Raw genomic sequence first — 27,744 nt, 5'->3', positions numbered from 1 at the left:
TGGTGCAGAATAGGATGAAGATTAACTTTAGCAAAGTTGATACAGACGATGTACACCGGGTAGGGAAAGTTAAGGTAAGGAGGCCCATTAGAGTGAAATTATAATTTACAATGATGGCAGACATTGTGATAAGGAATGTGCGTAATTTAAAAGGTGAGAAAATGAGGATAAGAAAGGAGATGAGCAGTGAAGCCATCAAGAACAGAATCCTGAGCAGGCATTTACGGGAGGCAAGAATCCAAGGCCTTAAAGCATATGTTAGAGAGCAGCAGTTGGTTGTTGGAGATGGCAGATGGTCACGTATATGGACGGTGGGCCAGCTAAAGGAAATAGATGAAGAACATCAACATGAGCAGAAGGCGACCCTGACAGCAGAGGGAGAAGTGACGAAGGTCACAAGGAGAAGTAGCAATGACATAGAGGAGAGTGATATTACGGAAGTGAGTGAAGTCGACAGCACATCAAGATTGGGAAGTGGAGAACTGCTGAATAGCAGTGTCAGCAACCAGATGGAATGCAGAGACGTTGATAAGCCAGGACAGCACAGAGGTGAATGAATCAAGAAATAGGACACGAGTGATGCAGAGTGAAGTGAAAGGCGTGAGTGAAGGCAATAGGAGACAGCGTAATGATTCAAAAGAAAATGGAGAGCAGACAGGTGTTAAATAAGGGAAGATCTATATGTTTGAAAGATTTCTGGGGAGGGAAAAAAGGTTCTGGTACAGAAGAAGGAAAGGGGGAGGATTATAAGAAAGAAAAGGAAGAGGAGTGAGATGGGGAAGGCTTGCAAGGAAGAGTGACAAGAAGTAGAGGATGGAAGTGGAGAAACACAGAGGCAGAGAGGGGGAGGGGGAGAGAATAAATAACTAGATATGGTGATAGGGCTGTTGAATAATGAGAGGTTGATGGGGAAGCTAGGAAACAAAGAAATTGTAGAATTAGTAAAGGATTTAGAGATAATTGCCTTAGTGGGGACGTGGTTAGGGAAAGGGGGTAGAAACTGAATGGGACGGGTATAGAGTAGTCAATGTGATAAGAAAAAAAATGGGGAGGATGGAAAGAAACCCAGGGGGTATAGAGTTTTAATAAAAAATGAGATAGCGGGGAGGGTAGAGAGGATACAGAGTGAGGTTGAGGGGGTAGTATGGTTTAGAATTAAAATGGGAAGAGACGTACAGGAGGCAATTTGTCTGGCCCTATTATATAATCATCCTAAAGATTCAGTTTATGCAATTTTTTTTTTATATTTTTTTTTTTGCTATTGGCTTTATGTTGCACCGACACAGATAGGTCTTATGGCGACGATGGGACAGGAAAGGGCTAGGATTGGGAAGGAAGCGGCCGTGGCCTTAATTAAGGTACAGCCCCAGCATTTGTCTGGTGTGAAAATGGGAAACCACGGAAAACCATCTTCAGGGCTGCCGACAGTGGAGGTCGAACCCACTATCTTGGTCGGAGGAGCTATACCAGATGAATGGAGAGTTGCTATAGTAGCCCCTGTGTATAAAGGAAAGGGTGATAGACATAAAGCTAAAAATTACAGGCCAGTAAGTTTGACATGCATTGTATGTAAGCTTTGGGAAGGCATTCTTTCTGATTATATTAGACATGTTTGCGAAATTAATAACTGGTTCGATAGAAGGCAATTCGGTTTTAGGAAAGGTTATTCCACTGAAGCTCAACTTGTAGGATTCCAGCAAGATATAGCAGATATCTTGGATTCTGGAGGTCAAATGGACTATATCGCGATTGACCTGTCTAAAGCATTTGATAGGGTGGATCATGGGAGACTACTGGCAAAAATGAGTGCAATTGGACTAGACAAAAGAGTGACTGAATGGGTTGCTATATTTCTAGAAAATAGATCTCAGAGAATTAGGGTAGGTGAAGCTTTATCTGACCCTGTAATAATTAAGAGGGGAATTCCTCAAGGCAGTATTATTGGAGCTTTATGTTTTCATATATATATAAATGATATGAGTAAAGGAGTGGAATCGGAGGTAAGGCTTTTTGCGGATGATGTTATTCTCTATAGAGTGATAAATAAGTTACAAGATTGTGAGCAACTGCAGCGTGACCTCGAAAATGTTGTGAGATGGACAGCAGGCAATGGTATGATGATAAACGGGGTTAAAAGTCAGGTTGTGAGTTTCACAAATAGGAAAAGTCCTCTCAGTTTTAATTACTGCGTTGATGGGGTGAAAGTTCCTTTTGGGGATCATTGTCAATACCTAGGTATTAATATAAGGAAAGATCTTCATTGGGGTAATCACATAAATGGGATTGTAAATAAAGGGTACAGATCTCTGCACATGGTTATGAGGGTGTTTAGGGGTTGTAGTAAGGATGTAAAGGAGAGGGCATATAAGTCTCTGGTAAGATCCCAACTAGAGTATGGTTCCAGTGTATGGGACCCTCACCAGGATTACCTAATTCAAGAACTGGAAAAAATCCAAAGAAAAGCAGCTCGATTTGTTCTGGGTGATTTCCGACAAAAGAGTAGCGTTACAAAAATGTTGCAATGTTTGGGTTGGGAAGAATTGAGAGAAAGAAGAAGAGCTGCTCGACTAAGTGGTATGTTCCGAGCTGTCAGCGGAGAGTTGGCGTGGAATGACATTAGTAGACGAATAAGTTTGAATGTCGTTTATAAAAGTAGGAAAGATCACAATATGAAGATAAAGTTGGAATTCAAGAGGACAAACTGGGGCAAATATTCATTTATAGGAAAGGGAGTTAGGGATTGGAATAACTTACCAAGGGAGACGTTCAATAAGTTTCCAATTTCTTTGAAATCATTTAGGAAAAGGCTAGGAAAGCAACAGATAGGGAATCTGCTACCTGGGCGACTGCCCTAAATGCAGATCAGTATTGATTGATTGATATTTATACTGGATACTGGCCCCACTTAAGCGACTGCAGCTATCAAGCTCGCTATATATATATATATATATATATATATATATTTTTTTTTTTTTTTTTTTTTTTTTTTTTTTTTTTAGGAACTGTTTGAAGAAATAAAGATGGAATGATTTTAATGGGGGATTGGAATGCAAGAGTGAGCAACAGAGTATCAGATTATGGGAGAGAGGATACCGAAGTGAGAGGGTACAGAAGAAGGAGTAAAGACAAAGGTATAAATAGTTATGGAGTAAGGCTGTTAGAGTTATGTGCTATAGAAAATTTGTGGATGGGTGGATGAAGAGAGATAGTAAGGGCGAAATGACGTACAACACATCGAATGGAGGGCGTGTAGTAGTATAGGAGTAAGCACAGGGATAGCATTAAGGAGAATGATAAGTTTTGAGGTGGTAGAATGTGGGGCAACAGAACACATGCCCATTAAGATAAAACTAGGAGGTGAGGGTGATGAAGAGAGGAGAGAGGTAAGAAAAAGGAGGGAGAGGTATAAGAAGGAGGGATGGACGTATATCTGGAACGATACGAGAGAAAAGATGAGATTAGAGTTAAAAGAGACGGGAGATATCTTAAGGGTAGAAAATGAAAGGGCGTTAAAAATTACATGGATAAGGTGCTAAAATTAATAGAACTCCCAGTATGGAGTGTGGGAAAGGAAGTGAAGATAAAAGAAGGGAGAAATAATAACAGAGTCACGGGGTGGGTTGAAGAAGACTGTAAGAGGAAACGAGAGGTTGTAATGACAGCTCTAGCAGAGTTTAATAAGGGAGAGGAACAAGAGAAGAGGGAGAAATATTGTGAACTTAGAAGAGATTACAAGGAGTTATTGAAAAAAAAAAAAAAAAAAAAAAAAAAAAAAAAAAAGGCTGGAAAGAGGCAGAACTAGAAAGAATAAACGGATAATGCAAAGAGAAGGGATTTGAGAGGATTTGGGAATCTATAAATAAGAAAGAGAGCGAGATCAATGGGGAAGGAGACAAATATAAGGGATACTTTATAGGGCTTTTAGGAGGAGGAGAAAACTGGCATGGGGAAATGGGCAAGACATATCATAAGAGAAACAGAAGTAGGAATCCAGATACTAGATGAGGAGATTACAAGCCAGGAAGTAATTAGGGTGTTAAGTAAGGCAAGAACAAATGCAGCAGGTGGTGTTAACGGTATTACGAACAGGGTATGGTAGGAAGTGGGGGCCAATGAACCGAAGTTGACGGTGACGGTTAAATTTGCAACAGGATGTTGGAAACTGCAAACTTTCTTAGTGAGTAGAGAAAAGCGGTATTATGTTCAATTTATAAGAATAAAGAGGCTAGAAGTGATCCTAATAATTATAGAGGAATAACACTCCTTGAATCTTTGTCGAAGGTGTATACAGGGACTTAAGAATTGGGCAGAGTAGTATGGGAGGATATCGGAATATCAGAATGGGTTTAGGAAAGGGAGGACCATGGTGGATAATGTGTGGATTTTGGATACTTTGATCACAAAGTATGTGAGCATAGCAGGGATGGAATTATATGTAGCAGCAATTGATTTAGAAAAAGCCTTTGATGAAGTGAGTCGGGAGGCGCTATTTACTAGATTAAGGGAGATAGGGCTGTCAAAGAAAATGAGGGCGGCAATATAACTAATATATGAGAAAGTACTGGTGATGATTAACCCCTCAGCGCCGACCTCTATACGTGGTATAGACCCTCTTTTCTTCCGTAGCCGCTGACCTCTATACGGGGTATAGACACATACATGGTTTCGCATTTACGGCTATAGCGCGAAGCGTTTTGGAGTTACTGATATGCAAATTGTTTTTGTTTCCAAGAAGACATTTTCGGGTTTATCAGTGTTGTAAATAAGAATTGAAAAATTGTTATAATGTAGTTGTTTTTGCAAGGATAATTATTGGTCAAATAAGTCTGAGCACTAATCTCTTGCTTTTTTAAAAGTCTGTTTGCTTCATTCTTTCCCACAGAATAAAATAAGTAAATGATGATCTGAGAAGTTTGTCTTTTCGTGTGATGTTTGCTCTATTTCTATATTGGGAGTGCGGTTTATTTATTATATTTGTCTTTATTTCTCAGCTTGTAATATTTTCGTAACTCTCCACGAGCGCTCTGTGTAGGCATCAGTTAGTGCTGCTTTCTGTCATACGATACGAGAACCAGTTGTTCATGGTATATATCTCGTTTGAAAGACGTCTCGACCTTTTATCTGAAATATGTATCGAGTTGGTTTGTTTCGTCATAAATGTTATTCCCCTCATTCAGTTTTGTCCTGTTGCTTTCTGTCTTGCTGCAGCTTCATCAGTCCGTGTGACGAGCCGCGCTCAGCCGTGGTATGACTGACAGTAACGTGATTGAAATATTGTATAATTCAGATGAAAGTTTAGTCGGAAGTAGTAGTGACAGTATAAGCAGCAGTGATAATGAAATAGATGATGTAGCAGTGGTACGGAGTCATTGACTGCTTCTAGAAAAGATCTGTTAAATCGAGCCCGAGACCAACTCGGAGTGCGTAACGTTTGGACCCAGGAAGGAAGAATAGTAGTTCTAGGCAAAAACAAAAACAAATTCACTGTGACCACTACAGTGGAACTAAATGCTGTTATTTCAGGGCTAGGTGATTAGTAGAGTACATGACTCATGGATTTACGTTTTAATTATAAGTGGTTTTATTATAAGTTTAGTGTGAGTGAATGTTTAAATGATTCAAGTGGCTTACGTAGGCAAGAGGAAACCATGGTAAGTTGCCCCCTGTTTATTTTTGATTATGGCTAACACAGGTAATAACGTAGCTTTCTCCCTGAGCAGGGTAAACAACCTTCACCTTGATACTGAACCCTCCCACCCTTCTGTTTTTTCCTGACCCCCTCTCACCCCGCCCGCAGTCACCTGGCGAGAGAATTCTTGTCCTTTCCCCGCTCATTATTGTGTGCCCATGTCAATGCTCAGTCTATAATTGCCCATCACACTGAGCTGAAAGCTATTTTTGAAGGAAGCATGGTAAATGTTGTAGCAATTAGTGAGAGTTGGATGAAGGACTCGGTCCCTCTGAACTCGGTAAATATAGAAGGATTTAATGCAGTTTTTCACAATAGACCGAAGCGCCGTGGAGGAGGAGTAGCTCTATACTACAAAAACAATTTAACAGGGAAGATTATACAAACTTCGACATTATCTACTGATACCTTAACTGCATATATGTTTGTAGAACTATCTGTTGATAAGACTAAAGTACTGATTGGAGTTGTTTACAAACCACCAAAAGCAGGAAACTTCACAGCCTTCGAAGAAAATTTGCTAAGACTCCTACCTATCTACGAACATGTACTCATATTTGGCGACTTTAACACAAACCTGTTAATAGACTCCGTTGAAGCAAATCGTTTACAGAACATATTTACCTCTTGTAACATGTCAGTGTTGCCACTTAACCCCACTCACCACGTGCACACGGCTAACGGATCCTCACACACTCTAATAGATTTACTTATCACAAACAATCCTCAGAAAATACTAAAACACGGACAAACTTCTGTACCTGGTATATCATACCACGATCTCATATATTTAGCTTATTCTTTGAAAGTTCCCAAAACAAAGCCGAAGTGGATAACCTATAGAGACATGAAAAATTTAAATCCTCAACAATTGATACAAGATGCTAATCTCTGCCCGTGGAACGAAATACTGCACTTGACTGACAATGACGAAAAAGTAAAGAGGTTTAACACATTATTGTTGGGATTGTATAACAAACACGTACCTAAACGTACTGCTAGGGTGACTCGCAAAGCTGCTCCATGGTTATCAAATGACATTAAGTCCGCAATGGCTGAACGAGATGCACTACACAGATGTTACAAGCAGACATTATCAACTGAAGATTTTGAAAAGTACCGTGTGCTTAGAAATAAAGTTAAACAAATAATCAGAAACAAAAAATATGCGTACTTCCAACAATTAGCCAGTAACTTGAACACAAAACGTACCTGGAAACAACTCAGATCCGTAGGTATTGGGAGGCAAACTACAAACTCCAATATGCATGACATAAATCCAGATGAATTAAATGCCCACTTTACTAGAGAAATAGTTAATACCCACCCTCATATTATACAAACAACAATAAATTCTCTTCAATCTACTCCATCACCACAACGGCCTTTGTTCAAATTTGGTAAAGTAAATGAAAACGATGTAAGAAGAAAACTAACATCAATCAAATCACAAGCAATCGGAGTGGACGACATCCCAGTATCCTTCGTCGTTACCTTGATAGATGTAGTACTGCCAATTTTAACCCACATATGTAACTCATGTCTTTCGGAAGGCTACTTCCCAACTGTTTGGAAGGATGCCTTAATTTTCCCAGTACCAAAAAAATCTCTAGCAAATTCTCCATCTGACTATCGACCTGCCTGTATACTTTCTTCACTTTCGAAAGTCTTAGAAAAACTCATGCATGAACAACTGCTCCAATATTTGATGCATCATTCGTTACTTGATCACCTGCAATCTGGATTTAAAAAAGGACATAGTACATCTACTGGTCTTCTAAAAGTTACGGATGACGTAAGAAAAGCAATGGATGAACGTAAAGTGACCGTGCTCATTCTCCTAGACTTCAGCAGTGCTTTTGACACTATCAGTACGGACATATTAATAGTGAAATTGCATTCCTTCCATCTTAGCCACGCTGCTCTCAAATTGTTCGCTTCCTACCTCCATAACCGACGACAGTGTGTTGTCATGAATGATAAGAGAACGGAGTGGAAGTACAAAGTTAATGGTGTGCCACAAGGTTCTATACTCGGCCCCCTGTTGTTTATTTTATATTTGAATGACATATCTTCTAAGTTGAAAAACTGCAACTACCATCTCTATGCCGACGACCTTCAAATTTACTGTCACACAAAAGTGAATGACATAAATGCAGCTATTGAAAATATAAACCGAAACTTAGAGCAGATCAGCTGTTATGCAGCTGAGAATTCTCTCTCCATCAACCCAACGAAAACACAAGCTATCGTACTAGGGCAGAGAAAACTGCTTGCCCATCTACACAGTCTACAAATTCCAGTCATTCAACTAAATGGCGTTGCTATCCCATTCTGTAAATCAGTAAAAAGCCTTGTAGTCACTATAAATGAAACTTTAAACTGGGATGAGCATGTCACTAACGTATGCAGGAAAGTTCACTCATCACTTCATCCCCTTAAGATTCACCACACCGTATTACCTCTCAACTTCAAAATAAAACTGGTTCAAACATTGATACTTCCAATTTTTAACTATTGTGATGTTGTGTTGCTGGATGCTACCAGTGAACAAAATAGGAAATTGCAGAGAGCTTTAAACTCCTGCATTAGATTTATTTTTTCATTGAATTTTGCCTCGCATGTATCCCCTTTTTATGCACAACTTTCTTGGTTAAAAGTAGAGCAGCAGAGGAATCACCATGTATCAACCCTTATCTATCGACTCTTGACTGAAAATATACCTGAATATCTCTCCAGTAATTTCCGTTTTCTATCCTTTCATGACCGTGACACGCGATCTAGGTCAACAATTGCAATACCTCCACATCATACATCTGCCTTCAGTAATTCTTTCCTTGTGTCGGGCGCTAGAATATGGAATGCTTTACTCCCTGAAATTAGAAATTGTTCCTCATTAATTACCTTCAAAAGACAGTCTAAAGATTTCCTCTTGAATACGTAGGCTATATCATGTAGTTATGTGTGAATGTGTGAGTGAATGTCTGGAGTAAATAGTTCTCAAATGTTTACATAAATTACTGTTATATTTTATGATTTCCACCTAGAGTAGTTAATATTGAATTTATTTTTCTAATTTTATACTTAGGATGTAATCTTTTAGTATTAGACTATATTAAGTTATATTACTATTATATTATATACACTGTGTTAAGTTTGAATATTAAGTTTGGATTCAGTATTAAGCCGCATAATGTGGTTAAGTGTAAGAGAGGGCCAAGAGCCCTAACTTCGCCACAAATAAAGACATCAATAAATAAATAAATAAATAAATGATGAGAGTGACGATGAGGAGGAAACAGTACTTGGAAATTTCGTGTAAGAGACTATAGATAATTATACAGGTCAAGGAGAAGTTTTCAACGGTGAATTCTGATTGCTAAATTCTCTAATAATACTCACACAGGTCACAGAGACAAATATTGAGCAATTACCTTATCAGGTTCAGCTGGTGAAAGGTTTGTTTACAAAATACGCTCGGGTGGGGAATGAAATATTCAAGGCCGGCGCGCATCAGATAATACAGTTCCAAGGTTGCAGGAAATACATTTTATCAAGAAATTAGCACCCAAGAGTTGGAAATCCAAACCTCAGAGACATTGTATCCTGTGTTCAAAACACGGCGAAAAGAAGACATCAGTGTACTGCTGCCAGGAGTGTGACTTGAGTCCCTGTCTCAAAGAGTGCTTCGAACTCTATCACACGGAACTAAATTACTAAGGAAATGTGAAATAATTATATAATTATCTGCATGTACATAGTTCTGTCATAAGGAATTCCAAATTTCGTGAAAATCGGGCTACTCTTATACTTGTAGTAATGCTTTAAGTGAATCGATGTATTTCAGTCGCGCGTAGTTGAAATCTCATCCGGCCATGGGGTAGGAAGCTATTTAAATGGCTGCGACGCTGAGGGGTTAAATTACAGGGGAGAGGGTTGAATAAGTGTATTGATTTACAAGTAACTAATCTCATTTTGTTCCATATTGAAGATACAATAAGTAAAATACTTTCAAGAATAAAATTAATGTGTCCACCTATTCAATACAATTATATTTTGTAGTGATTAAATCCTAAATGAATTATGAACACTAGTTAGGAATATGTTTTTCCCTAGTTTGGGGCATCTTCAGCCTAATACTAATCTTAAGGTCAAGTCTTAAATCTATAAGACATTGGAAATTAATACTAAATACAATGGTCTCATGCTAATTTTTTTTTTTACAAAACTAGTGCCTTAGGGTGATTTTTACATAGTTTACAATATGTACATTTAATAAAAAGCCAGTATTTGTGAACAAGGAAGCAACTAAATTAATTTATTTTACAATGACTAGAAAATGTCCAAAGTGTAAAATTGGATTTCTCCTACTGTATGGATACATGTTTTAACCTATAAAATATCACCATCCAACCAGGCTTCTTTCTAAAGGAATACTCAAACCCAACATGATCGGCTTTATACCACGGTTCCGGTTTTGTTACAATATACTTACGACATACGTGACCCCTTTATACGAACCAACTGTAAACCTTCAACCTAATGTTCTTCCATACAGTTGGAGAAGCCCCAATTCACGCTGTGATCAATCTCTAGTAAATTAAACTTTCATCCATGTAGTAGGAGAAATCAAATTTTACACTTTGGACGTTTTCTAGTCATTGTAAAATAAATTAATTTAGTTGCTTCCTTGTCCACAAATTCAGGCCTTTTATTTAATGTACATATTGTAAACTATGTAAATATCACCTAAGGCACTACTTTTGTAAAAAAAAAAATTAGCGTAAGACCTTTGTATTTAGTATTTAGTTCCAATGTCTAATAGATTTAAGACTAGTTTTAGAGAGACATGGAGGAGAGAGATGTGGCAATGTCCTTAGATAGGGAAGTGGGAGGTACCGGGCCTGCTATCTGCAGATGATCTATTGATTTTGGCACTAACAGCAAGTGGGTTGCAAAGAGGGTTAGGTGAGTAGTTCAATATACTAAAAGATGGTCGCTCAGAGTAAATGTAAGGAAAATGCAGATAATGGTAGGTAGGAAAAGGAGAATCAGGAAAGAAAAAGTCTAGATGGTAGAGCAGGAAGAAATCAGACCTGAAAAAAAGAGTAATTAGGAGTAATAATTAGTAATAAGGGATTACGGAAAGAACAATGTAGGAGGGCCAAATTAAAGGGAAGGGGAGCACTTGCAGCAGTGGGGGTATTAGAAAACAAATTCTCTGGTATAAAGTATAAAATTCAGAAAATGGTGTTCCAATCACTGGTAAAAGGCAAAATGTTATTTGGTGTAGACGTATGGGGATTGGAGGAGGGTAGGAAAGAACTAAACCAGGTGGTGGTGAAATTTAGCAAAATTATGATGGGCCTTCCAAACTGCACTGCAAATGTGGGAGCTAGATTAGTGTGTAGAGAAACGATGGAAATTACAATAGCTAAGAAGGTGATTAAGTATTGGATAAGATTGGAAGAAGGGAGGGGAGGGGAATTGCTACAAGAAGCGTATAGGTTTCAGAAAAGTATGGAGAACGAAGGATACTGAGTGAATAAGAGTAAAAAAAAAATTACAAAATTTAGGGTTAGGTGAGTTAGGGTGTGCTGGATGGGGGGAGAGGAAAGAAAGGGCATGGAAAAGGGTAAAGGGAAGATTATTAGATATAGAGTTTAATAATGGAATGTAGAGAGAAGAACTCGCTATCAGTATTGAACAAATTGGTGGAAGTAACAGACACGAAAACCGAGTTTGAGGGCAGAGATAAAAGAGGTTTATATTGGTGGTAATGGGAGTTCTGAAAAACAGGGGATGGGTAGGACGAGAAAATAAGGAAAGATGTATTTTTTGTGAGGAGGGTTGATCGGACCTGCATATATTTAAGCAATACAGAGCCTTAGAAGAGATTAAAAAGAAATTGTTGGATAAGAAAGAGTTGGAAAAGTAGAAAAGAGTTACAAGATGATAGCATGGTTGTGTAGAGTGTGGGAGAGAGGAACAAATATATCAAAATATTTAAATGCAGTTAGAGCCAGATTTTTAAAGAAATTGAGGTAATAACAGCAAGAATGGTGAGAGCGAAAATGAGACAATATAAAGAGGAGATAAGACAGGAAGAGGAAATGAAAGAAGTAGCAGGGAGGGTTGGAGCTATGTTTAACACAGAGGGTAGGAGATGAGAGAAGCAGGGGGAGATGAGTAGGAAGGTAGAAGTAGATAGGCAAAATGGCGAGTTGAATAGGAAAATGGAGTCTTCAGAGAAAGAAGTAGAAGATTTAGATGAACGAGGGATAAGAGGAATGGTTATCCGCCCTGAGCAGGATGCTGCTAAGTAGACAGAGAGTTGTATTAGATATAAGGATATGTACTATGAAGGGATTGTTATAGTGTAGTGCAGTAGTGTAGTGAATTCAAGGAGGATTCAAGGGAGTAAGAGTGAGTGGGAAGGGATGAATTGTTGTATATCTAGAGTAGTGACTAGGGAGATGGATTGAGCAAGCAAGACTCTGATGAATGAGGAAGAGCATCTTGGCCAGAGGAATAGTTATCCACCCTGAGCAAGATGACAGTCAGTAGAATGACTTATATTATATACAAGGTAGATATTATAAGAAGAGATTTGTATATATTGGTAATGGAATGTATTAAGAGACGAGCAGGTAATATGTTGATCGGGGGATGGTGAATAGACTTTGTAAAAAGTAGAAATTAGGCAGAAGGAAGGAAGACTGAGAGAGTAAATGTAAAGAGGTATATAAATATTACATTTATGGCGTAGTTTAAGAAAATTAACAATTAGTGTGTGGATTGTAGAGTATAAGATGTAAATAATCCGAAAGAAGTGTATGAAGACATCTAGAATACTAGGTGAGGGTGCAAGAAGGAGTATGTAAGTGAGAAGGAGCAGACTGGAAGATACGTGAGGGGGAGTGCGAGATATAAGAGGTGAAAGGCTGGGGTGGGACTGACCCACCCCAAGGTAAAAAAGATTAAGCATGTCCGCATGTGGGGAAAGGCGAGAAGCATGGATGGGTGCTGGCAATGTGAAAGAAGGACAAGTCGTATACAACAAGATAAGAATGTGACGGGTCACATGATGGACTGGCTTCCGCCTCATGTGACCTGTCACGCAAAGAATGGGAGGAAAAACACATTGTAAGCAAGTGGCCTGTGGGGTCTGATATCTGACCACACGAGGCGGGGCTGGTAGTGGTGTCTACGAGTTGGACGGACAGTTTTCCTTACCAGGAGGTATACCACGACTAGCCAGTTCTTTTAATTTAGCTTTCGGCAGTAGAATAAGCTAGTTAGCATGTTAGTGCAGATTGTAGTTAAGGTAGCATCTTACATGTGGTGACGGATATCCGCGCATGTGTGGGATGCTATAGAATAGATTTAATAGATTGTAAATTTAGACATAGGGGGCAGTATTGGCTTGTTATCTTTATTACCTAACCGATGGTATATACTATGGTGGAAATAAAGATATGTATATATGTTCATAAAATACCTATCTATTCTGTACAACTAACAAAGTCAGTTATTATGTTGATATGAATGAAAAATTTGATCTACCTATTCATAATAATGGACTTTTACTAAATTAATGAGGTGAAAGCTTTTCTTCCATAAAATTTCTCAATTTGACTAAAACAATTTTTTTATATTGTTATACCCATGGTATTGAAGCATAGCAGAGTCTAGTTATAACTAATGGATCAGCTGCTTACTTATTCTGAGTAAAATGCAAAGCAAGTTAGGATATAAAAGACATTTCACACAAAGGCACACCACAAATCAAAATATAACTGAACTTACTTGTATTTGTTTCCTTCCAGCCTGAAGCAAGAAATAAATGATTTGGAAACCAGTATTATTAACCTATGTCAGATTACCTCACCAACAACCAAAAACGAGTTTTCTAAATAATACATATATAACAATGATAGAACAGGCACAACCACAGAGAAGAAAATAATTCCCGTGTTTCTTTTTAACATATGTACATAATCATTTTGTAGAGTTGTTGCTGTTGAAAAGGCTGATTCCAGAGCAGTGTTGTATGGTATTCTTCTCTTCTACAGGCATATTATGAAGGAGCAAATATGGTCATCACTAGTCATGTGTTAACTGATAACAGAAAACATGGAGATGAGCCCAAGGAGGCTGAAAGTATATGATGTGTATCCATAATCTAACGACTATTTAGGACATCAGATTTTTACACAATTTTTCCTACCCATGGAAAAAGCCTTCCATTATGTTACTCAGACATCTTTATGCACCTGTGTTTTTCAGTGTCACATATTAAGACAACATACTCTCTGTTTACTGTATATGGGAGTTGATTCACAGTTCAGATTTGAAGTTTATGCAGATAAAGCAAATGCCATTCTCACAAAAAGTTCATGAATGGATTGAACTTCAACACATGGTGATGGATGATAAATTCCTTTCTGAACATAACATTAACCTTTTTCACAGACCGTTCTTAAAATATTGCATGCCTATGCCTTACTGCATTTTTGGTGGTGAGGCACTCTTTATTTGTCCTCATAATATGTTGCTTCAGTAAATAGTTTTAAGGCAGTATTTATAACAAAGAGATTAGGCAGTATCTAGTTCTTCAAGGTAGTGACAGTCTAATACAAGCACAAATCTAGAAATAATTCTGATGCTAGTTTCCATGCTACAATGAAACTAGCAGTTTCAACTGCAACAACTAAATTATAATTAACCATGCAGAAAATTAATGTGTTTGGTTTCAACATCGGGCCACACACTGCCGACTCATCCAACCCCATACAATAATTATGAACCACTTCCTTTTGCATCTACTTTATCTTCTGCCTATTAAATCTAAAATTAATAAGAACTTCTTGTTTTTGAGACACAAATCAGGATTAAAATATGTTCTTATTACTGAATAAATACAGAAGCATACCATTTTATCTCAACACAAATTGTACAAAGAAAATAAAAACTGAATATTACAATTATTTACAGTACTTACCAAGCTTTTTACTATTTTCTTCAGATTTCCATGGCGGGGATGACTCACGTTTTGGCTTCCTACAAAGAGTTTCTTCGTATAGTTGTGATCTGTCATCAACATATTCTTCAGCAAACACTACCTTACGGAATTCTGGATCAGGAGTGAATTCACCATAACTGCTTGTTGAGTCACTCGGTTTCTTAAACATAACCTGAATACACAAACAAAATGGATTTTTACTTTTTTTGGCATAAATTGTATAGAAAATGTTTCTATGCTAGGATAAAAAAAATTAAGCAAGTCTGCACCTTGAATATTTTATAATGATAAGTTATATGATGTACATTTTCACATGTGGGACGTACAAAATTCTAACTTGCATTGACTTTACTTCTAAATAAGGCCATACTCGTTAATAAGTAGGTGAATGTGCTGCTACTACTATTTCTAATAATACTGTATTTACTCATGTATTAGACCCCATTTATCCCCACTTTTACAGCCAAAAAAAGTAAAGAGGGGTCCAATATGCGACAACCTCAAATTTTGTGCAGCGAACACATGACTTCTACGCTACAAAGAGCTATAAATTGTACATGTAAACATTCTACACTGTTCTTTAACAAATTTATGAATGTATTTGAGTTATACTGGCTATTTTCATTAGAAGGCAGTATTTCTAAATGTAAAAAGTCAATAAATGGTGAACACAACTTTAGACTTACATATGAAGTAAATATAATCTGTTTTAGTTACTCATATCACGTAATTCATTTCATCTTATTAACTCCTCTGATGAGGTCGATGTCAGGAAGGACAAACGGTTGTAAAAACCCGCTACGAAGATTCGTCTCACTTCATACTTGACCCCGTAGAGAAAAGCGATAAGGGCATCATATTATACAATATTGATTCAAAATAACTCAATGGCCAGTCATTTGTTTCTGTCAGTTGAGCAGTAGGCCTACCACACAGTAAACCTGATCAACGCTTTCATTTTAATTGTCTTGCGCAGCTAACTTTCCTGCTACCGGCACTCATTCGAGGACCAGAGACTCAACAAATCGTTGCTTGAACTTTCTATGTTTAACTGGTTCAGAGTTACAGTTTTTCTGGACCACGACATAGAGCAGGTATGAGTTGACAATGCTTATCTCAAGGAGCCAGCAGCACATTTTTCTACACCACTTTATTGTCCTACACATGAAGTGGTAAGAGGCTATACAGGGTGAATTTTAATAAAACGAACAAACTACAGGGACTTATTCCTAACTGGAAATGGAGGGGAAAATATCCTATGAACATTAAGATTCACATCACCCATGTGTTTCGTGTAGTCTACAGTCATACTGGGTTTGTCTATTGGGGGGCTTGTTTGGGCATTTGGAGGGGACTGATGCAACATCCGTCTTTGACCCTTTATGGCTAGTGCTCAACATGAAAACTGTCCTTTTATCTTTCCATGCCAGAGAAAGTTTAGATTCTTTACGAAAAGCAATTATATCCCCTTGTTTCATCTTGCTCAGAGTTTTCTTTTGTAGCTGATGTGGCACGTCCTTACGGGATGGCATGACTGTACCTGTTGTTAGTAAATTCATGGATAGGAGTTAGTCCACTAATTGTGGAGACATATAATACCTGTCAGTATATATGTGATAGCCAGAAGGAGGGCTCTTGGGATCTTTGGTGAGAGAAGCAGCGAGAGCAGTAATAATCTGAGTGGTTTTTAGAAGGTCCAGTGTAAGGTTTGAAATGGTACACATACTCATTACTACTGTCAGACAGAACAAACATTGAGTCCAAATTTTGTGGGCTTCATTGGGTTGTAAACTTTAAATGAAACTCCCCCCTTGAGGGATATCGTACTCACGTCAATAGAAATCTTTTCACCGGGTGTGTAATGAAGCATACACTTTTCTCTGATTTTATTAATGACAGGCCCTACATACTGAATTTTTCAGAGATCTTGATTTTGGGGAGGGTGTGCAAAATGTAGATTCCAATACAAGAGTAAAAATTCATCACGGGGAAATACTAACCGATGCCTTAGAGAAATACTCAGTAAAATCCATGAGGGGGTGAAGCCCTATGTTTATCACAACTCCTAAGAATGCTTTTATGTCTGAGTTTAGAGGATGTTTCCATTCATTTAACCTTGGCTTCTGTGTGAGGGGGGGGGTTTGTTTTTTTCCGTGTTACACACTCTCTATAACTTCGAAGATTTTCCATATATTCTTACCGTCTGCCTACTTCGCCGCTTGACTGGTGCTACTCCTACGTCGTCGTCATGCTCGCCCGGCCCAACACCAACTGTGCTACTCTCCGCTCCCATCAGCCTGCTGCCACGTCACTATGACGTACACACTATTCTCGTAACTTCTGGACTTGCCTCACCACACTCTGTTCTCGTAAATTCTAGAATTGCATTACCACGAGTATATAAGCCTGCTCCTGTCTCTGATCACCGGTCAGGCATTCATCAGTATATTTTAGAGTGGAGAGAGAGAGAGTGCTACGCTTCGCAAGCGGCTGGTCCGTTGCATTGTTTTAAAATTTATTTTGCCATGCTACTTCGACAACTCTACAGACTGCTGGGTGAGCAAAATTATATTACCTATTTATATTTGTGTTTCCATTCAAAATTCAAAAGACTTGACCATTTACGACTGCATGCCCTTCAGGCTATAAATTCAAGCTGGATAACTGCAGACTCTTATCAAGTTGTGATCATAATTTTGGTGATGAAACTTTATCATGGACAAACGTCAGAAGTGCTCATATTAAGAACTAATTAGTTTTGGTGGTGAAATGTACGCCTGCAATATTGGCTTTACTACGATTAAAGCAGCCTGAAAGATTACTCCTTCCCCTCCCTTCCCTCTTTTGTCTATCACTAACCCATATCTATTCTTTTTCTTACTCTTCCAATACTTATTCAGCTATTCCTAATAATAATAATAATGTTATTTGCTTTACGTCCGACTAACTACTCTTACGGTCTTCGGGGACGTCGAGGTGCCGGAACTTAGTCCCACAGGAGTTCTTTTACGCGCCAGTAAATCTACCGATACAAGGCTGTCGTATTTGAGCACCTTCAAATACCACCGGACTGAGCCAGGATCGAACCTGCCAAGTTGGAGTTAGAAGGCCAGCGCCTTAACCGTCTGAGCCACTCAGCCCGGCTTCAGCTATTCCTAGGGTATTTGTATTTATACTTTCTTTGCCCCTGGTGGGTTTTGGACAATGTTTTATTGGGGGCCTTTGTTCACTTGTATAATTATTCTGTACTTCTTAGTCCTTTTTTTTTTTTTATTAACTTGCCGAAGATTCTCGTTGGTGTGTATCATGGAGTTTATGAAGCTCTTTAGGACTTATGCTAATCTAGTCGCCCCCTTTGATCTCATCTGATTCTGTCTAGTTTTTGCCAATTTCAAATTGTGGACATTTTATGATCCTATTTGGTAACTTAGCATGTATTGTTAGTGGAAAGTTCATAAAACACAATCTTGTTGAAATTGATTTTCTCTTTGGAAAGCTTAGCCTCATGTTTCCTTTCTCTTCTTATTTTTTTCCTTTTTATTCTGTACCTACCACGGACAACACTCTGGTTTGGTCTGGCAACACTTTGCTGACTCTGCTTGTTAATATTGCGTGTTTTGGGAATCAGTAACTGTATTGCGAAACTCCATGTCCTTCCGTGGTCTTGCATATTTCCACCAGTTATTGGTACCTTTCTTCTGTCAGTGAGACTGTCTGAAGCGATGTTTTAATATTGATTTTTGGTGGATAACAGTATGCATATTTCTTTATACTTAAGGCCACGGCCGCTTCTTTCCCTCTTCCTTGTCTATCCCTTCCAATCTTCCCATTCCCCCACAAGGCCCCTGTTCAGCATAGCAGGTGAGGCCGCCTGGGTGAGGTACTGGTCATTCTCCCGACCCGATGTCTCACGCTCCAGGACACTGCCTTTGGGGCGGTAGAAATGGGATCCCTCGCTGAGTCCGAGGGAAAAACCAATCCTGGAGTGTAAACAGATTAAGAAGAAGAAGAAGAAGAAGAAGAAGAAAAAAATTCTTTATATTTGCAACTATTCCTTCACCTTGGTGCTGCTTCACATTCCTTATAATATAAGATATTCAGCTGTACCAACCGTACCAACTGAACCAATACACGCCACATGTCACCGTAGAGACAGGTTTCAACCCAAATTATATTTATCAAGTCATCGTCGAAAAATAACTCAAAATACTCTACAGGCTCTATATTACTAACAAAACTAGACGGAAGAACTGGACCAGGGTTATACCTAACAAGGGAACCCTATGACTAGGCCCTGGATCCCTATCGGACACATCTCTCCACTCTAAGTCACTGCCGCCATCAGAAGCCACACTGTCACTTGTGCTGTTCTTGTTCTCACACTCATCAGTTTCACTTATTTCACTATCACTGTCTGTAAAACTAGTATCTGAAATATGATCATCACTCACATCCAAAGCAGATACTATTTCCTCATCAGTCCGTAGTCTTTTCGTGACATTACATAAAAAGCATCAAACAAATAACAGAAAACTAACACACTATACTGCCTACGAATTATCACACGCGCGCATCTGAATCAACAGCTGGCTGCAAATATTTGTGAAGTTACAGAGGTCTCTAGCAGTGATAAGTTAACCACCAAACCTGTGTCTACATGGTGCTCTCATCTTCTGAGCCTAGCATTAACTACTACAGTGAAAATCAGCGCCAGTTTTGAATAAGAGCTATACACGGATATATCCGTTCTCCACTCGTGGACAACAGATCGGCTCCAGATATATCCGTATTACGCTCAGGAAAGGTTAAGTATACTTCATGCTTGTTCTCTAACATTCATCACATCAGGATTTACCTAAACAGCTGTAAATGAGATAAGAGAGACTCCATTGTTTAGGTTAGGTATGCTATCGCCCGGATAGTACCGAAGTTCCACAACGGACAGAACAAAAATAAATAATAGGAAAGTTTGCCACACATATGGATATCTACAGGTGTGATGGTAACGTGTTTATTATCATGTTTAGTTTCGTATGTTCGTTGTCTCACATTTTTTATTAACACATATCCTATTATGTTTTATTTAATTTAATTTCCGGGTTGAACCGTGTTGTACTTGCACGCACATCACGTACAACACGGTTCAACCTGGAAATTAAATTAAATAATTCTTCACACCGTGGAAGCTTCACTCCTATCATGTTTTGTTTGGCGTCTCCGAAAATCGTTGAAAGTGGGGACATAAAAAATCAGTATTATTTGTTAGGTATGTTGGCGAGTAAAACAATTGTGATTGAATTGTTTTTATCATGTTTTAAACTTACTTCTCTCCCAAAAAACCCTATATTAGCCCGAGTTACGATATCTTAAATGACCACTTTGTTAATGATCTCAACTGCCTATATTAATAGTCCTAGCAACAAACCGTGAATATTTCTTAACTAAAGTAAACTCTTTTCCTCATCCCGAGGTGGTGCCGCTCTTTATGACAGGCCCCCCAGTGGAAGAGAGTTCCCTGTACCATTTTTACCGCAAATCAACCTTCCTGCCATTCGTAAATCTCTGGCTGTATGGTACCGGGAATTGAACTCAGGCTCCCGAGAACGACAGCTAATTGTGCTAACCATTATGCTGGCAGACATTCTTAACTACAAAACACAGACGCATATATATGACTGACGCATGCTTGCAATGTGCAGGTCGGACATGAAACTATTCACATAGATGTGCTGCACAAAGTGTGATAAACAGCACTTGCTATTTCATTTGAGCTTTTTGGGGTACTCATTCTCTGTCCAGCAGTATGAGTGTACAGACACTAAACTATTCACATATTTGTCCGACGTCATTAGAGCTGCAGTAGGCCTACGCTACGGAGGCGGACATTTCTTAACTACAAAACACAGATGTACCACATGACTTCTGACTCGTTTTCATTGCATGGGTCGTATGGACAAAACTATTCACAAATTTGTGTGATGTCATCAGAGCTGCATAAGGCTTGTATCCCCTTCGAAGCAGAATCGTTCTTCTCCGATGAATTACATTGGGGGGGGGGGTCTTGTATGCAAGATTTTTTTTTTTTCAATTTCTTCGTCTCGAAAATCCAAGGGGGGTCTAATACGCGTGGGGGTCTAATACACGAGTGAATACGGTAATCGTATGGCCTCAGCTACCGTGCGCAGACATTTTTTAATTTAACTCCATCTGGAGTCTGCTAGTCAATTTCGATGTTCAGTTTTACTGTAGAACTACTAGGATGGCAGAGTAAACTGAATCTCTTCTGGGTGTTTTGTCTGGTAAAAGCCAAATATGCCACCACTGACCTTTTACAGGCCGACATTGTACAATATGGAGTCTAATGGATTTTTTTCTGACTACCTCTGCCAGATTTGAACCCGCTATCTAGGGATCTGTAGACAGACACACTAAGGCCCGGTTGTATAAAACTTTTGATCTGAGTTTAAAAAGGAAAAATGGCTGCCAGTCAAGTTGAACTTCGATTTTCCATTGTATAAACGCTAATCTAAGATCATCTCGTCTTGATCTAAGTTCAGATTTGACTGCCGAATATTCGTCGGTTAATCTCCTTGAACTTATATCATTATCATTCATATTAAACATTGAAGTAGACCTGAAGACTTGAGAAGTGTTTCCTTGTATCGTATCTGCGTAAGAATACCGTACCTTAATAATATCGAGGTGTGTTATAAATATATTGAATGCTAGTAGTTAAATAATATTGCTAAAGATCGCTCTATTATTTCAGAAGTGAGGTTATGTGAATATAATATAAACAATAGCCTACTGCTATACCAACATGTTGTTACTTAGCTTTCTATTATGTTTCAAGTTTACAAAACAAAGCATATATATTTTCTTTAGCAGGGATCTCAGATTATTCCGACTTTTCGTCTGATGAAGAAGAATTTTTACAACGAGCTCCTCGCGTCTTTCGGCACAGACTGAATCCGATTATTGAATTGTGTGAAATGTTCAAAATAAGATTTCGTTTATCGAAAAATTTTGTGGAACGACTGGAACTAAAGTTAAGGGACACACTACAAAAACCTAGTCAAATAAATTACCCCCTGTCACCCATGTGTATGTTCCTAACAACTCTTAGGTTTTATGCTACAGAAAGTTTTCAAATGGTTGTTGGAGAGCTCTTTAACGTTGACAATTCAACGGCTTTCTCTTTCAACTTTGATGTCACCATATAGGTTCTTTTATTTTCTATTATATGTTTGTACCTTGATAGTACAATATCCACCAGATCGCCCTTTTCTTTCTGTGTGAATTTCCTTCCGTGTTTACTTCGCAAGATTACAATATTATCTTCTTCTCCTTCTTTGACAGTCACGGCAAATTTCGCATTTCATTTGTTGACAGTCACGGCCAGGTCAATCACACTATTTAAGTATTATCCAACGGGCCGAGCTATTTCATATTTCATTTGTTTTGCGGTGTTGCCACGTCCAATTTTTTGAACTCCGATTACATTTGAACTACACATGTGAAAACCGAGTTCAGTTTTATACAACGCGATGAAGTCGTAATCTCAGTTCATTTTCAGAACTAAGTTCTTAATTGATCTCCAGTCAGATGTCTTTATACAACCAGGCCTAACACTGATCCACAGAGGTAGCTGATTATACTACTGAGTGATCATAGCTCAATTCATACCAAAAACAGGAATCTTCGAAGGAATTACTTGTAACATTCCCCCAAAAGCCTACATGCTACTTTATTTACCATTGTCATCGACTTCTGCATCGCCGCTATACTACCGTCACCTTGCACCGCTGCCTGTCATACTATTGCATGCAGTATGCTTCTGCCTCTTCACTCACCGCATTGTCACATCACATATACGTCAATCTCTGCCAATTTTCATGAACATTTTTGTATGTCTCCAGAACCTTCCACATGCCCTATTTGAAACCATACAGTTTTCTGGTCAGCTCATTATCAGTATCTGCATTTTATCATCCCATTAAAATCATTTCAGAAGTCGCGTTATTTGTAGCATGTTGAGCAAAAGGACCATTTGGACCTGCGAAAGAGAGCCCGGCAGACAATGCAAAGGTGGAGGTGAAACCAGTCCCTGTGGAAAAGGCGCTCTCACTCGTCAAGACAGCGTGAGGAATAAAATGCGATGCAACAAACAGTCTAATACACCCAGAGATGGAGGATACATAGATCTACACTAACAGAAGGGGGACAAGAGAGAAACCTCCTAGTAGGGTGTATTTGCATGTGATATTGTTATACATCCGGGTGTCTCATGGGCAACGGACTAGGACTTTTCCTAGATGGCTGATTCTCTCACTCCAGAAGTACCAAGATCAATTTCAATGGTTAATAAACCCCACAAATGGTCTTTTTTGGGACCAAAGCTGACAGTTGTATCAGTTAACATAGAAGACATAACATCAAACAAGAAAACCCTGTTACAACAACTCTGCCAAATACACAAGTGTAACGTTCTCTGTGTTCAAGAAACACACAGAAGTAGCGACCAAAGACGACTAAGAGTATTAGGAATGCGTTTGGTTGCCGAGAGACCACATGAAAACTATGGTAGTGCTACATTCACAAGGCCAGAACTGAACGTAATATCTACCTCATCTACAGACAACGATGATATAGAAATCTTAACAGTGGAGCTATCGAACTGCATCATAACATCTGTCTATAAACCACCAAATGTTCCATTCCACTTTACTGATTCAGCTGTAGGGCAAGAGAAGAAGGTTCGTGTCATCGTGGGCGATTTCAGTACCCATAGCTGCCTATGGGGATATAGAGAAGACAATGAAGATGGTGAAGCTGTGATTACATGGTCAGAATCTAGTCAAATGTCCTTAATACGTGACAGTGAACTACCCGCTTCTTTCAACAGTCGTCGGTGGAGACATGGATACAACCCAGATCTTATTTTTGTCAGAAATGCTATAGCACAGCAGTGTGTGAAGTCCGCCTGCGAACCTATACCCAACACACAACACAGACCCATTTATGTGCCAAGTTTTCTCAGCAGTTTATCCACAATCTGTGCCATTCAGAAGGTGGTACAACTTTAAGAAAGCTGATTGGTTGAAGTACACAAAGCGCTTAGATGAAATGGTAGCAGACATCGAACCTGTTCCAGATTTATGATGTGTTCATCGATGTCGTGCAAGTATGCTCTCGCACGTCAATCCCAAGAGGCTGTAGGTCTCAGCACATACAGCGTCTAGATGCCAGTACAGTAGATAAATTAAATGAATACGTACTGCTCTATGAAGAAAATACTTTCAGTGAGGACACTATTCAGACTAGTCAACAACTAATCCAGTCCATGCGTGAAATAAAGAGAGAACATTGGGTTAAGTGGATGGAAGAACTAGATATGGCAAGAAACAGCAGAGAAGCTTGGAAGCTACTTTGACGTCTGAACAATAACCCCACGAAAAGTCCTCTACATAGCAACATAATCCAGATAGTTCATCGACTCCTAATAAATGGCAACAGATAAGCAAAAAAGACCACCAAAACTTCAAAGAAATATCGAACAAGAAATATCCAGTCTGTCCTATCCCTTCACTATGAATGAGCTGAAAAACGCCATAAAAATGAGCAAAACTGGCAAGGCAGCCGGTCTAGATGACATGCGTATAGAGCAGATACAACACTTTGGGAATGCTACCAAACAATAGATCCTAAAGCTTTTTAATAATTGTTTGGAACGATGTCAAATTCCTAAAATCTGGAGGAAGACTTAAGGTGGTTGCAATCCTGAAACCTGGTAAGTAGCCTACGGATCCAAAGAATTTCAGAACAATATCACTCCTGTGCCATCTATATAAAATTTTTGAAAGAATGCTTCTGAACCGTATAACACCAGTGGTCGAACCTCTTCTAATCCCAGAGCAGGCTGGATTTAGACCAGGAAGGAACTGCTGTACACAGATCCTTAATCTGACACAGCACATAGAAGACGGATTTCAGCGTGGTGATATTACTGGAGTGGCTTTTGTTGATCTCTCTTCAGCATATGATACTGTACAACACCAGATAGTTCTCAGGAAGTTTTACCATCTTACTATGGATTTCAAGCTCACAACGATTATTGCCACGCTGTTGCAGAACCAACGTTTCTTTGCTGAATTCCAAGGACAGCGGAGTAGATCAGAAGATCGGTCTCCCACAAGGCAGTGTCCCAACACCAATGCTATTTAACACATATACCAACGACCAACTTCTTCCACCTCACATAAGGAGCTTCCTGTACGCAGATGACCTGGCCCTGGCAACTCAGAGTAAAAACTTCGAGCAAGTGAAACAAAACCTCACAGCTGCTTTGAAGATGCTCTCAGATTATTATGAGGAAAATCACCTCAAGCCAAACCCATCGAAAACTAACGTGTGCGCCTTTCATTTAAAGAACAAAGAAGCCCTGCGGAAGCTGCATGAGAATTGGAAAGGAATGGAGCTGGAACACAGCAATACTCCAGTTTACCTTGGTGTTACCCTAGATCGTTTGCTGACCTTCACCACACACTGCAACAAACTCAAGAAAAAGTTTCATCACAAAACTGCCTATTGCGTAAGGTAACTGGATCTGGATGGGGTGCCCATCCCCAGACAGTACGGACAACTGCCCTAGCACTCTGCTACTGAATATACTAGTCCCGTGCGGTACAAATCAGCACATGCAAAAAAAGTCTTTATTGCCTTGAATGAAATCTGCAGGCTAATCACAGGCTGTTTAAAACCAACACCCACACAGATTTCACTTGCAGGTATAGCTCCACCTGATGTCAGGCGTGAGGTGTCCGCTAATATCGAGAGACAAAAGGTTTGCAGCATCTCAGCCCATCCCCTTCATGAACATCAGCAACCACTAGCTCGACAGAAGTCCAGGAAGAGTTTTCTATGTCTTCTGCTCCACTTGATTCTGACCCAAAAAAGGCCAGGGTTAAGCTATGGAAACAAAGGTACCCAGATCATCCAGAACGTGTTGAAATTGAAGAAAAGTTGCCACCTGGTCACGAAGAGGGATGGTGTATATGGAAGTCATTAAACACACTGCGGACTGGCGTTGCAAGATCTAAGGACAATCTTATGAAATGGGGCATCGTGCATGATGGGGACTCATTGTGCGAATGGTGAGAGGAACAGACTTCTAGGCATCTCTTGCACTGTCATGTATGTCCAGATTCATGTACAGGGTTGGAATTAGCACTGGCTGGAAAGAATGCCATCAATGTAGCCAAATACTGGTCACAACTTGTGTAAATAATGTATATACAGGGTGAAGCGAAATTCGCGCACTCCGGCATCGCAGCACGACTCCTCACATGCCAGCAATAAAAAAATCTCTCTCACAAAAGCTGGTCCTGCGAGTATATCAGGCAGAAAAAGGACGTTGAAGAGTGGCAATTTGGCAACACTGTAACCACATGTAGGGTAACTACCTCTGTCAGCACATGCTATTCGTTCTGTACAGTTGGTGCAGTGGATAGAGTTTTGGGTTAGCATGCAGGAGGTCGAGGGGTCGATCCTGGGTTGAATCGTGTATTTTTTTTTATTTCGTAAATGTAGTCCAAGTGGTATGGTATCTGGCATCTTAATCGTCAACAGTGATTGCAGCGGGTCCTATAGACACCATTTGCACTTACATACTACGATCCTAGAAATGGACGAACAATCGTTTTCACTGGTCAGCTTTGAAAGACGCCCCTTCCACGTCGTGGGCGTGAATTCATTCGCACCACCTTCATATACCAGATGCGAAACCTGTTTCCTTTGTGCCCTCCTCCAGTGGTCTCATAGATTAGTACCAACTATTATTCTCGCCTCGTTCAGGTCCAGTACATTTTGTTAGGGCCTTACGTTACCAGTAGGCCTAGCAAAGTATTTGTTGTATTAAACTTCAGTCCATCTCACGCAACATTAGTACCATGGTAGTACCAAGGTTACCGCTTGCATCGGCAATATCTACGCGCGGTATGACTGTCCTATGTTTATTTCTCGCAGACGACTCGCCGATGCTGCCAACCACTGTACTTAGGAACTAGTCCATCTGTTAGCAAAGGGAGTCTGAATTCTGAAGTCGCGAACAGCATGCAAAGGGGGTCTGGAGGGCATGGATAAGACCATTGGTCTGGATTGGTTATGGTACTGAGCCCTGGACCACAATTACCTTTCTTTTCACATGTTACGGTAATAAGCCCTGGACCACAATTACCTTCATTTTCAGATATTAGGATACTTAGCCCTGGACCACAATTACATTTCTTTTCGCATTTTACGGTACTTAGCCCTGGACCACAATCACGTTTCTCTTCACATTAATACACCACGGCATTCTATGTCGGTTACTAGTCAGGAAGTGATACAATTGATAGTAGCAAAGCCTACTACGTCTTTCTTCATACATAGCACCTCCACATCTAGGCAGCAGTGCATCTGTCCATTGTTGATACAGAAAACATATCTAATTCTACTGACATGGCATCGAGCGATGGATGGGTTATAAATGTTACAAAACAGCTACTCGTTACCAGGGTTCGGCAGGAGAAGGCATTTCATTGGATACCTTACCGAATTCTTGTTCAAAACAACTTTTCCCTTGGATATGAGGATGCATGAATTCTTCAAGGCTGCCAGTGTACTGTACCCTCCACTACATTAAGGTTAGTTCCATTTACAAACATTCTTCTTGTCTATTACACATTGTTTAATATTCACGTTATATTTCCTTGCGTATTTTTTTACTTCGGCGGTTGGCAACGCTACGTACTACTAATAATTAGGCCTCTGTTTCTTATTAATATTCAAACATAAGTCGCGTGGATTTAAGCCTCTATTTCATATTCATATTTAAGCATAACTAGCGCAATCTATGGTTTCTAGTGTTTAGAATCGTAATTACTGCATCGAAACGTCTCAACTATTTCATCACATTCTTATATAATCGTGGCTGGCGTTGGCACGAATGGGCTCTGCCATCGCCTGAAGATTTGCCCTATGAAATGTCACT

General features: G+C 39.3%; 1 protein-coding gene across 6 annotated transcripts in view; it reads right to left on the bottom strand.

Moving 5' to 3' along the window:
* The window catches only part of RIC-3 (RIC3 acetylcholine receptor chaperone), a 292,250-nt gene that overhangs the window by 176,354 nt on the left and 88,152 nt on the right, over positions 1-27,744 (bottom strand). For 4 of the 6 annotated variants that reach the window (XM_068227672.1, XM_068227674.1, XM_068227677.1 and 1 more), the window contains 2 exons: positions 14,694-14,886; positions 13,499-13,519 (listed from right to left, as the gene is read on the bottom strand). In XM_068227672.1, coding sequence (XP_068083773.1) covers positions 13,499-13,519; positions 14,694-14,886 — 214 coding nt within the window. The remainder of the gene's footprint in view (positions 1-13,498; positions 13,520-14,693; positions 14,887-27,744) is intronic. The other 2 variants (XM_068227673.1, XM_068227675.1) reach the window with 1 other exon arrangement.

This window comes from Anabrus simplex, chromosome 5, assembly GCF_040414725.1.
Source record: "Anabrus simplex isolate iqAnaSimp1 chromosome 5, ASM4041472v1, whole genome shotgun sequence".
NCBI lineage: Eukaryota > Metazoa > Arthropoda > Insecta > Orthoptera > Tettigoniidae > Anabrus > Anabrus simplex.
Note: the sequence above shows the minus strand (reverse complement) of the source record. Positions and strands in the feature narration are given on the sequence as shown.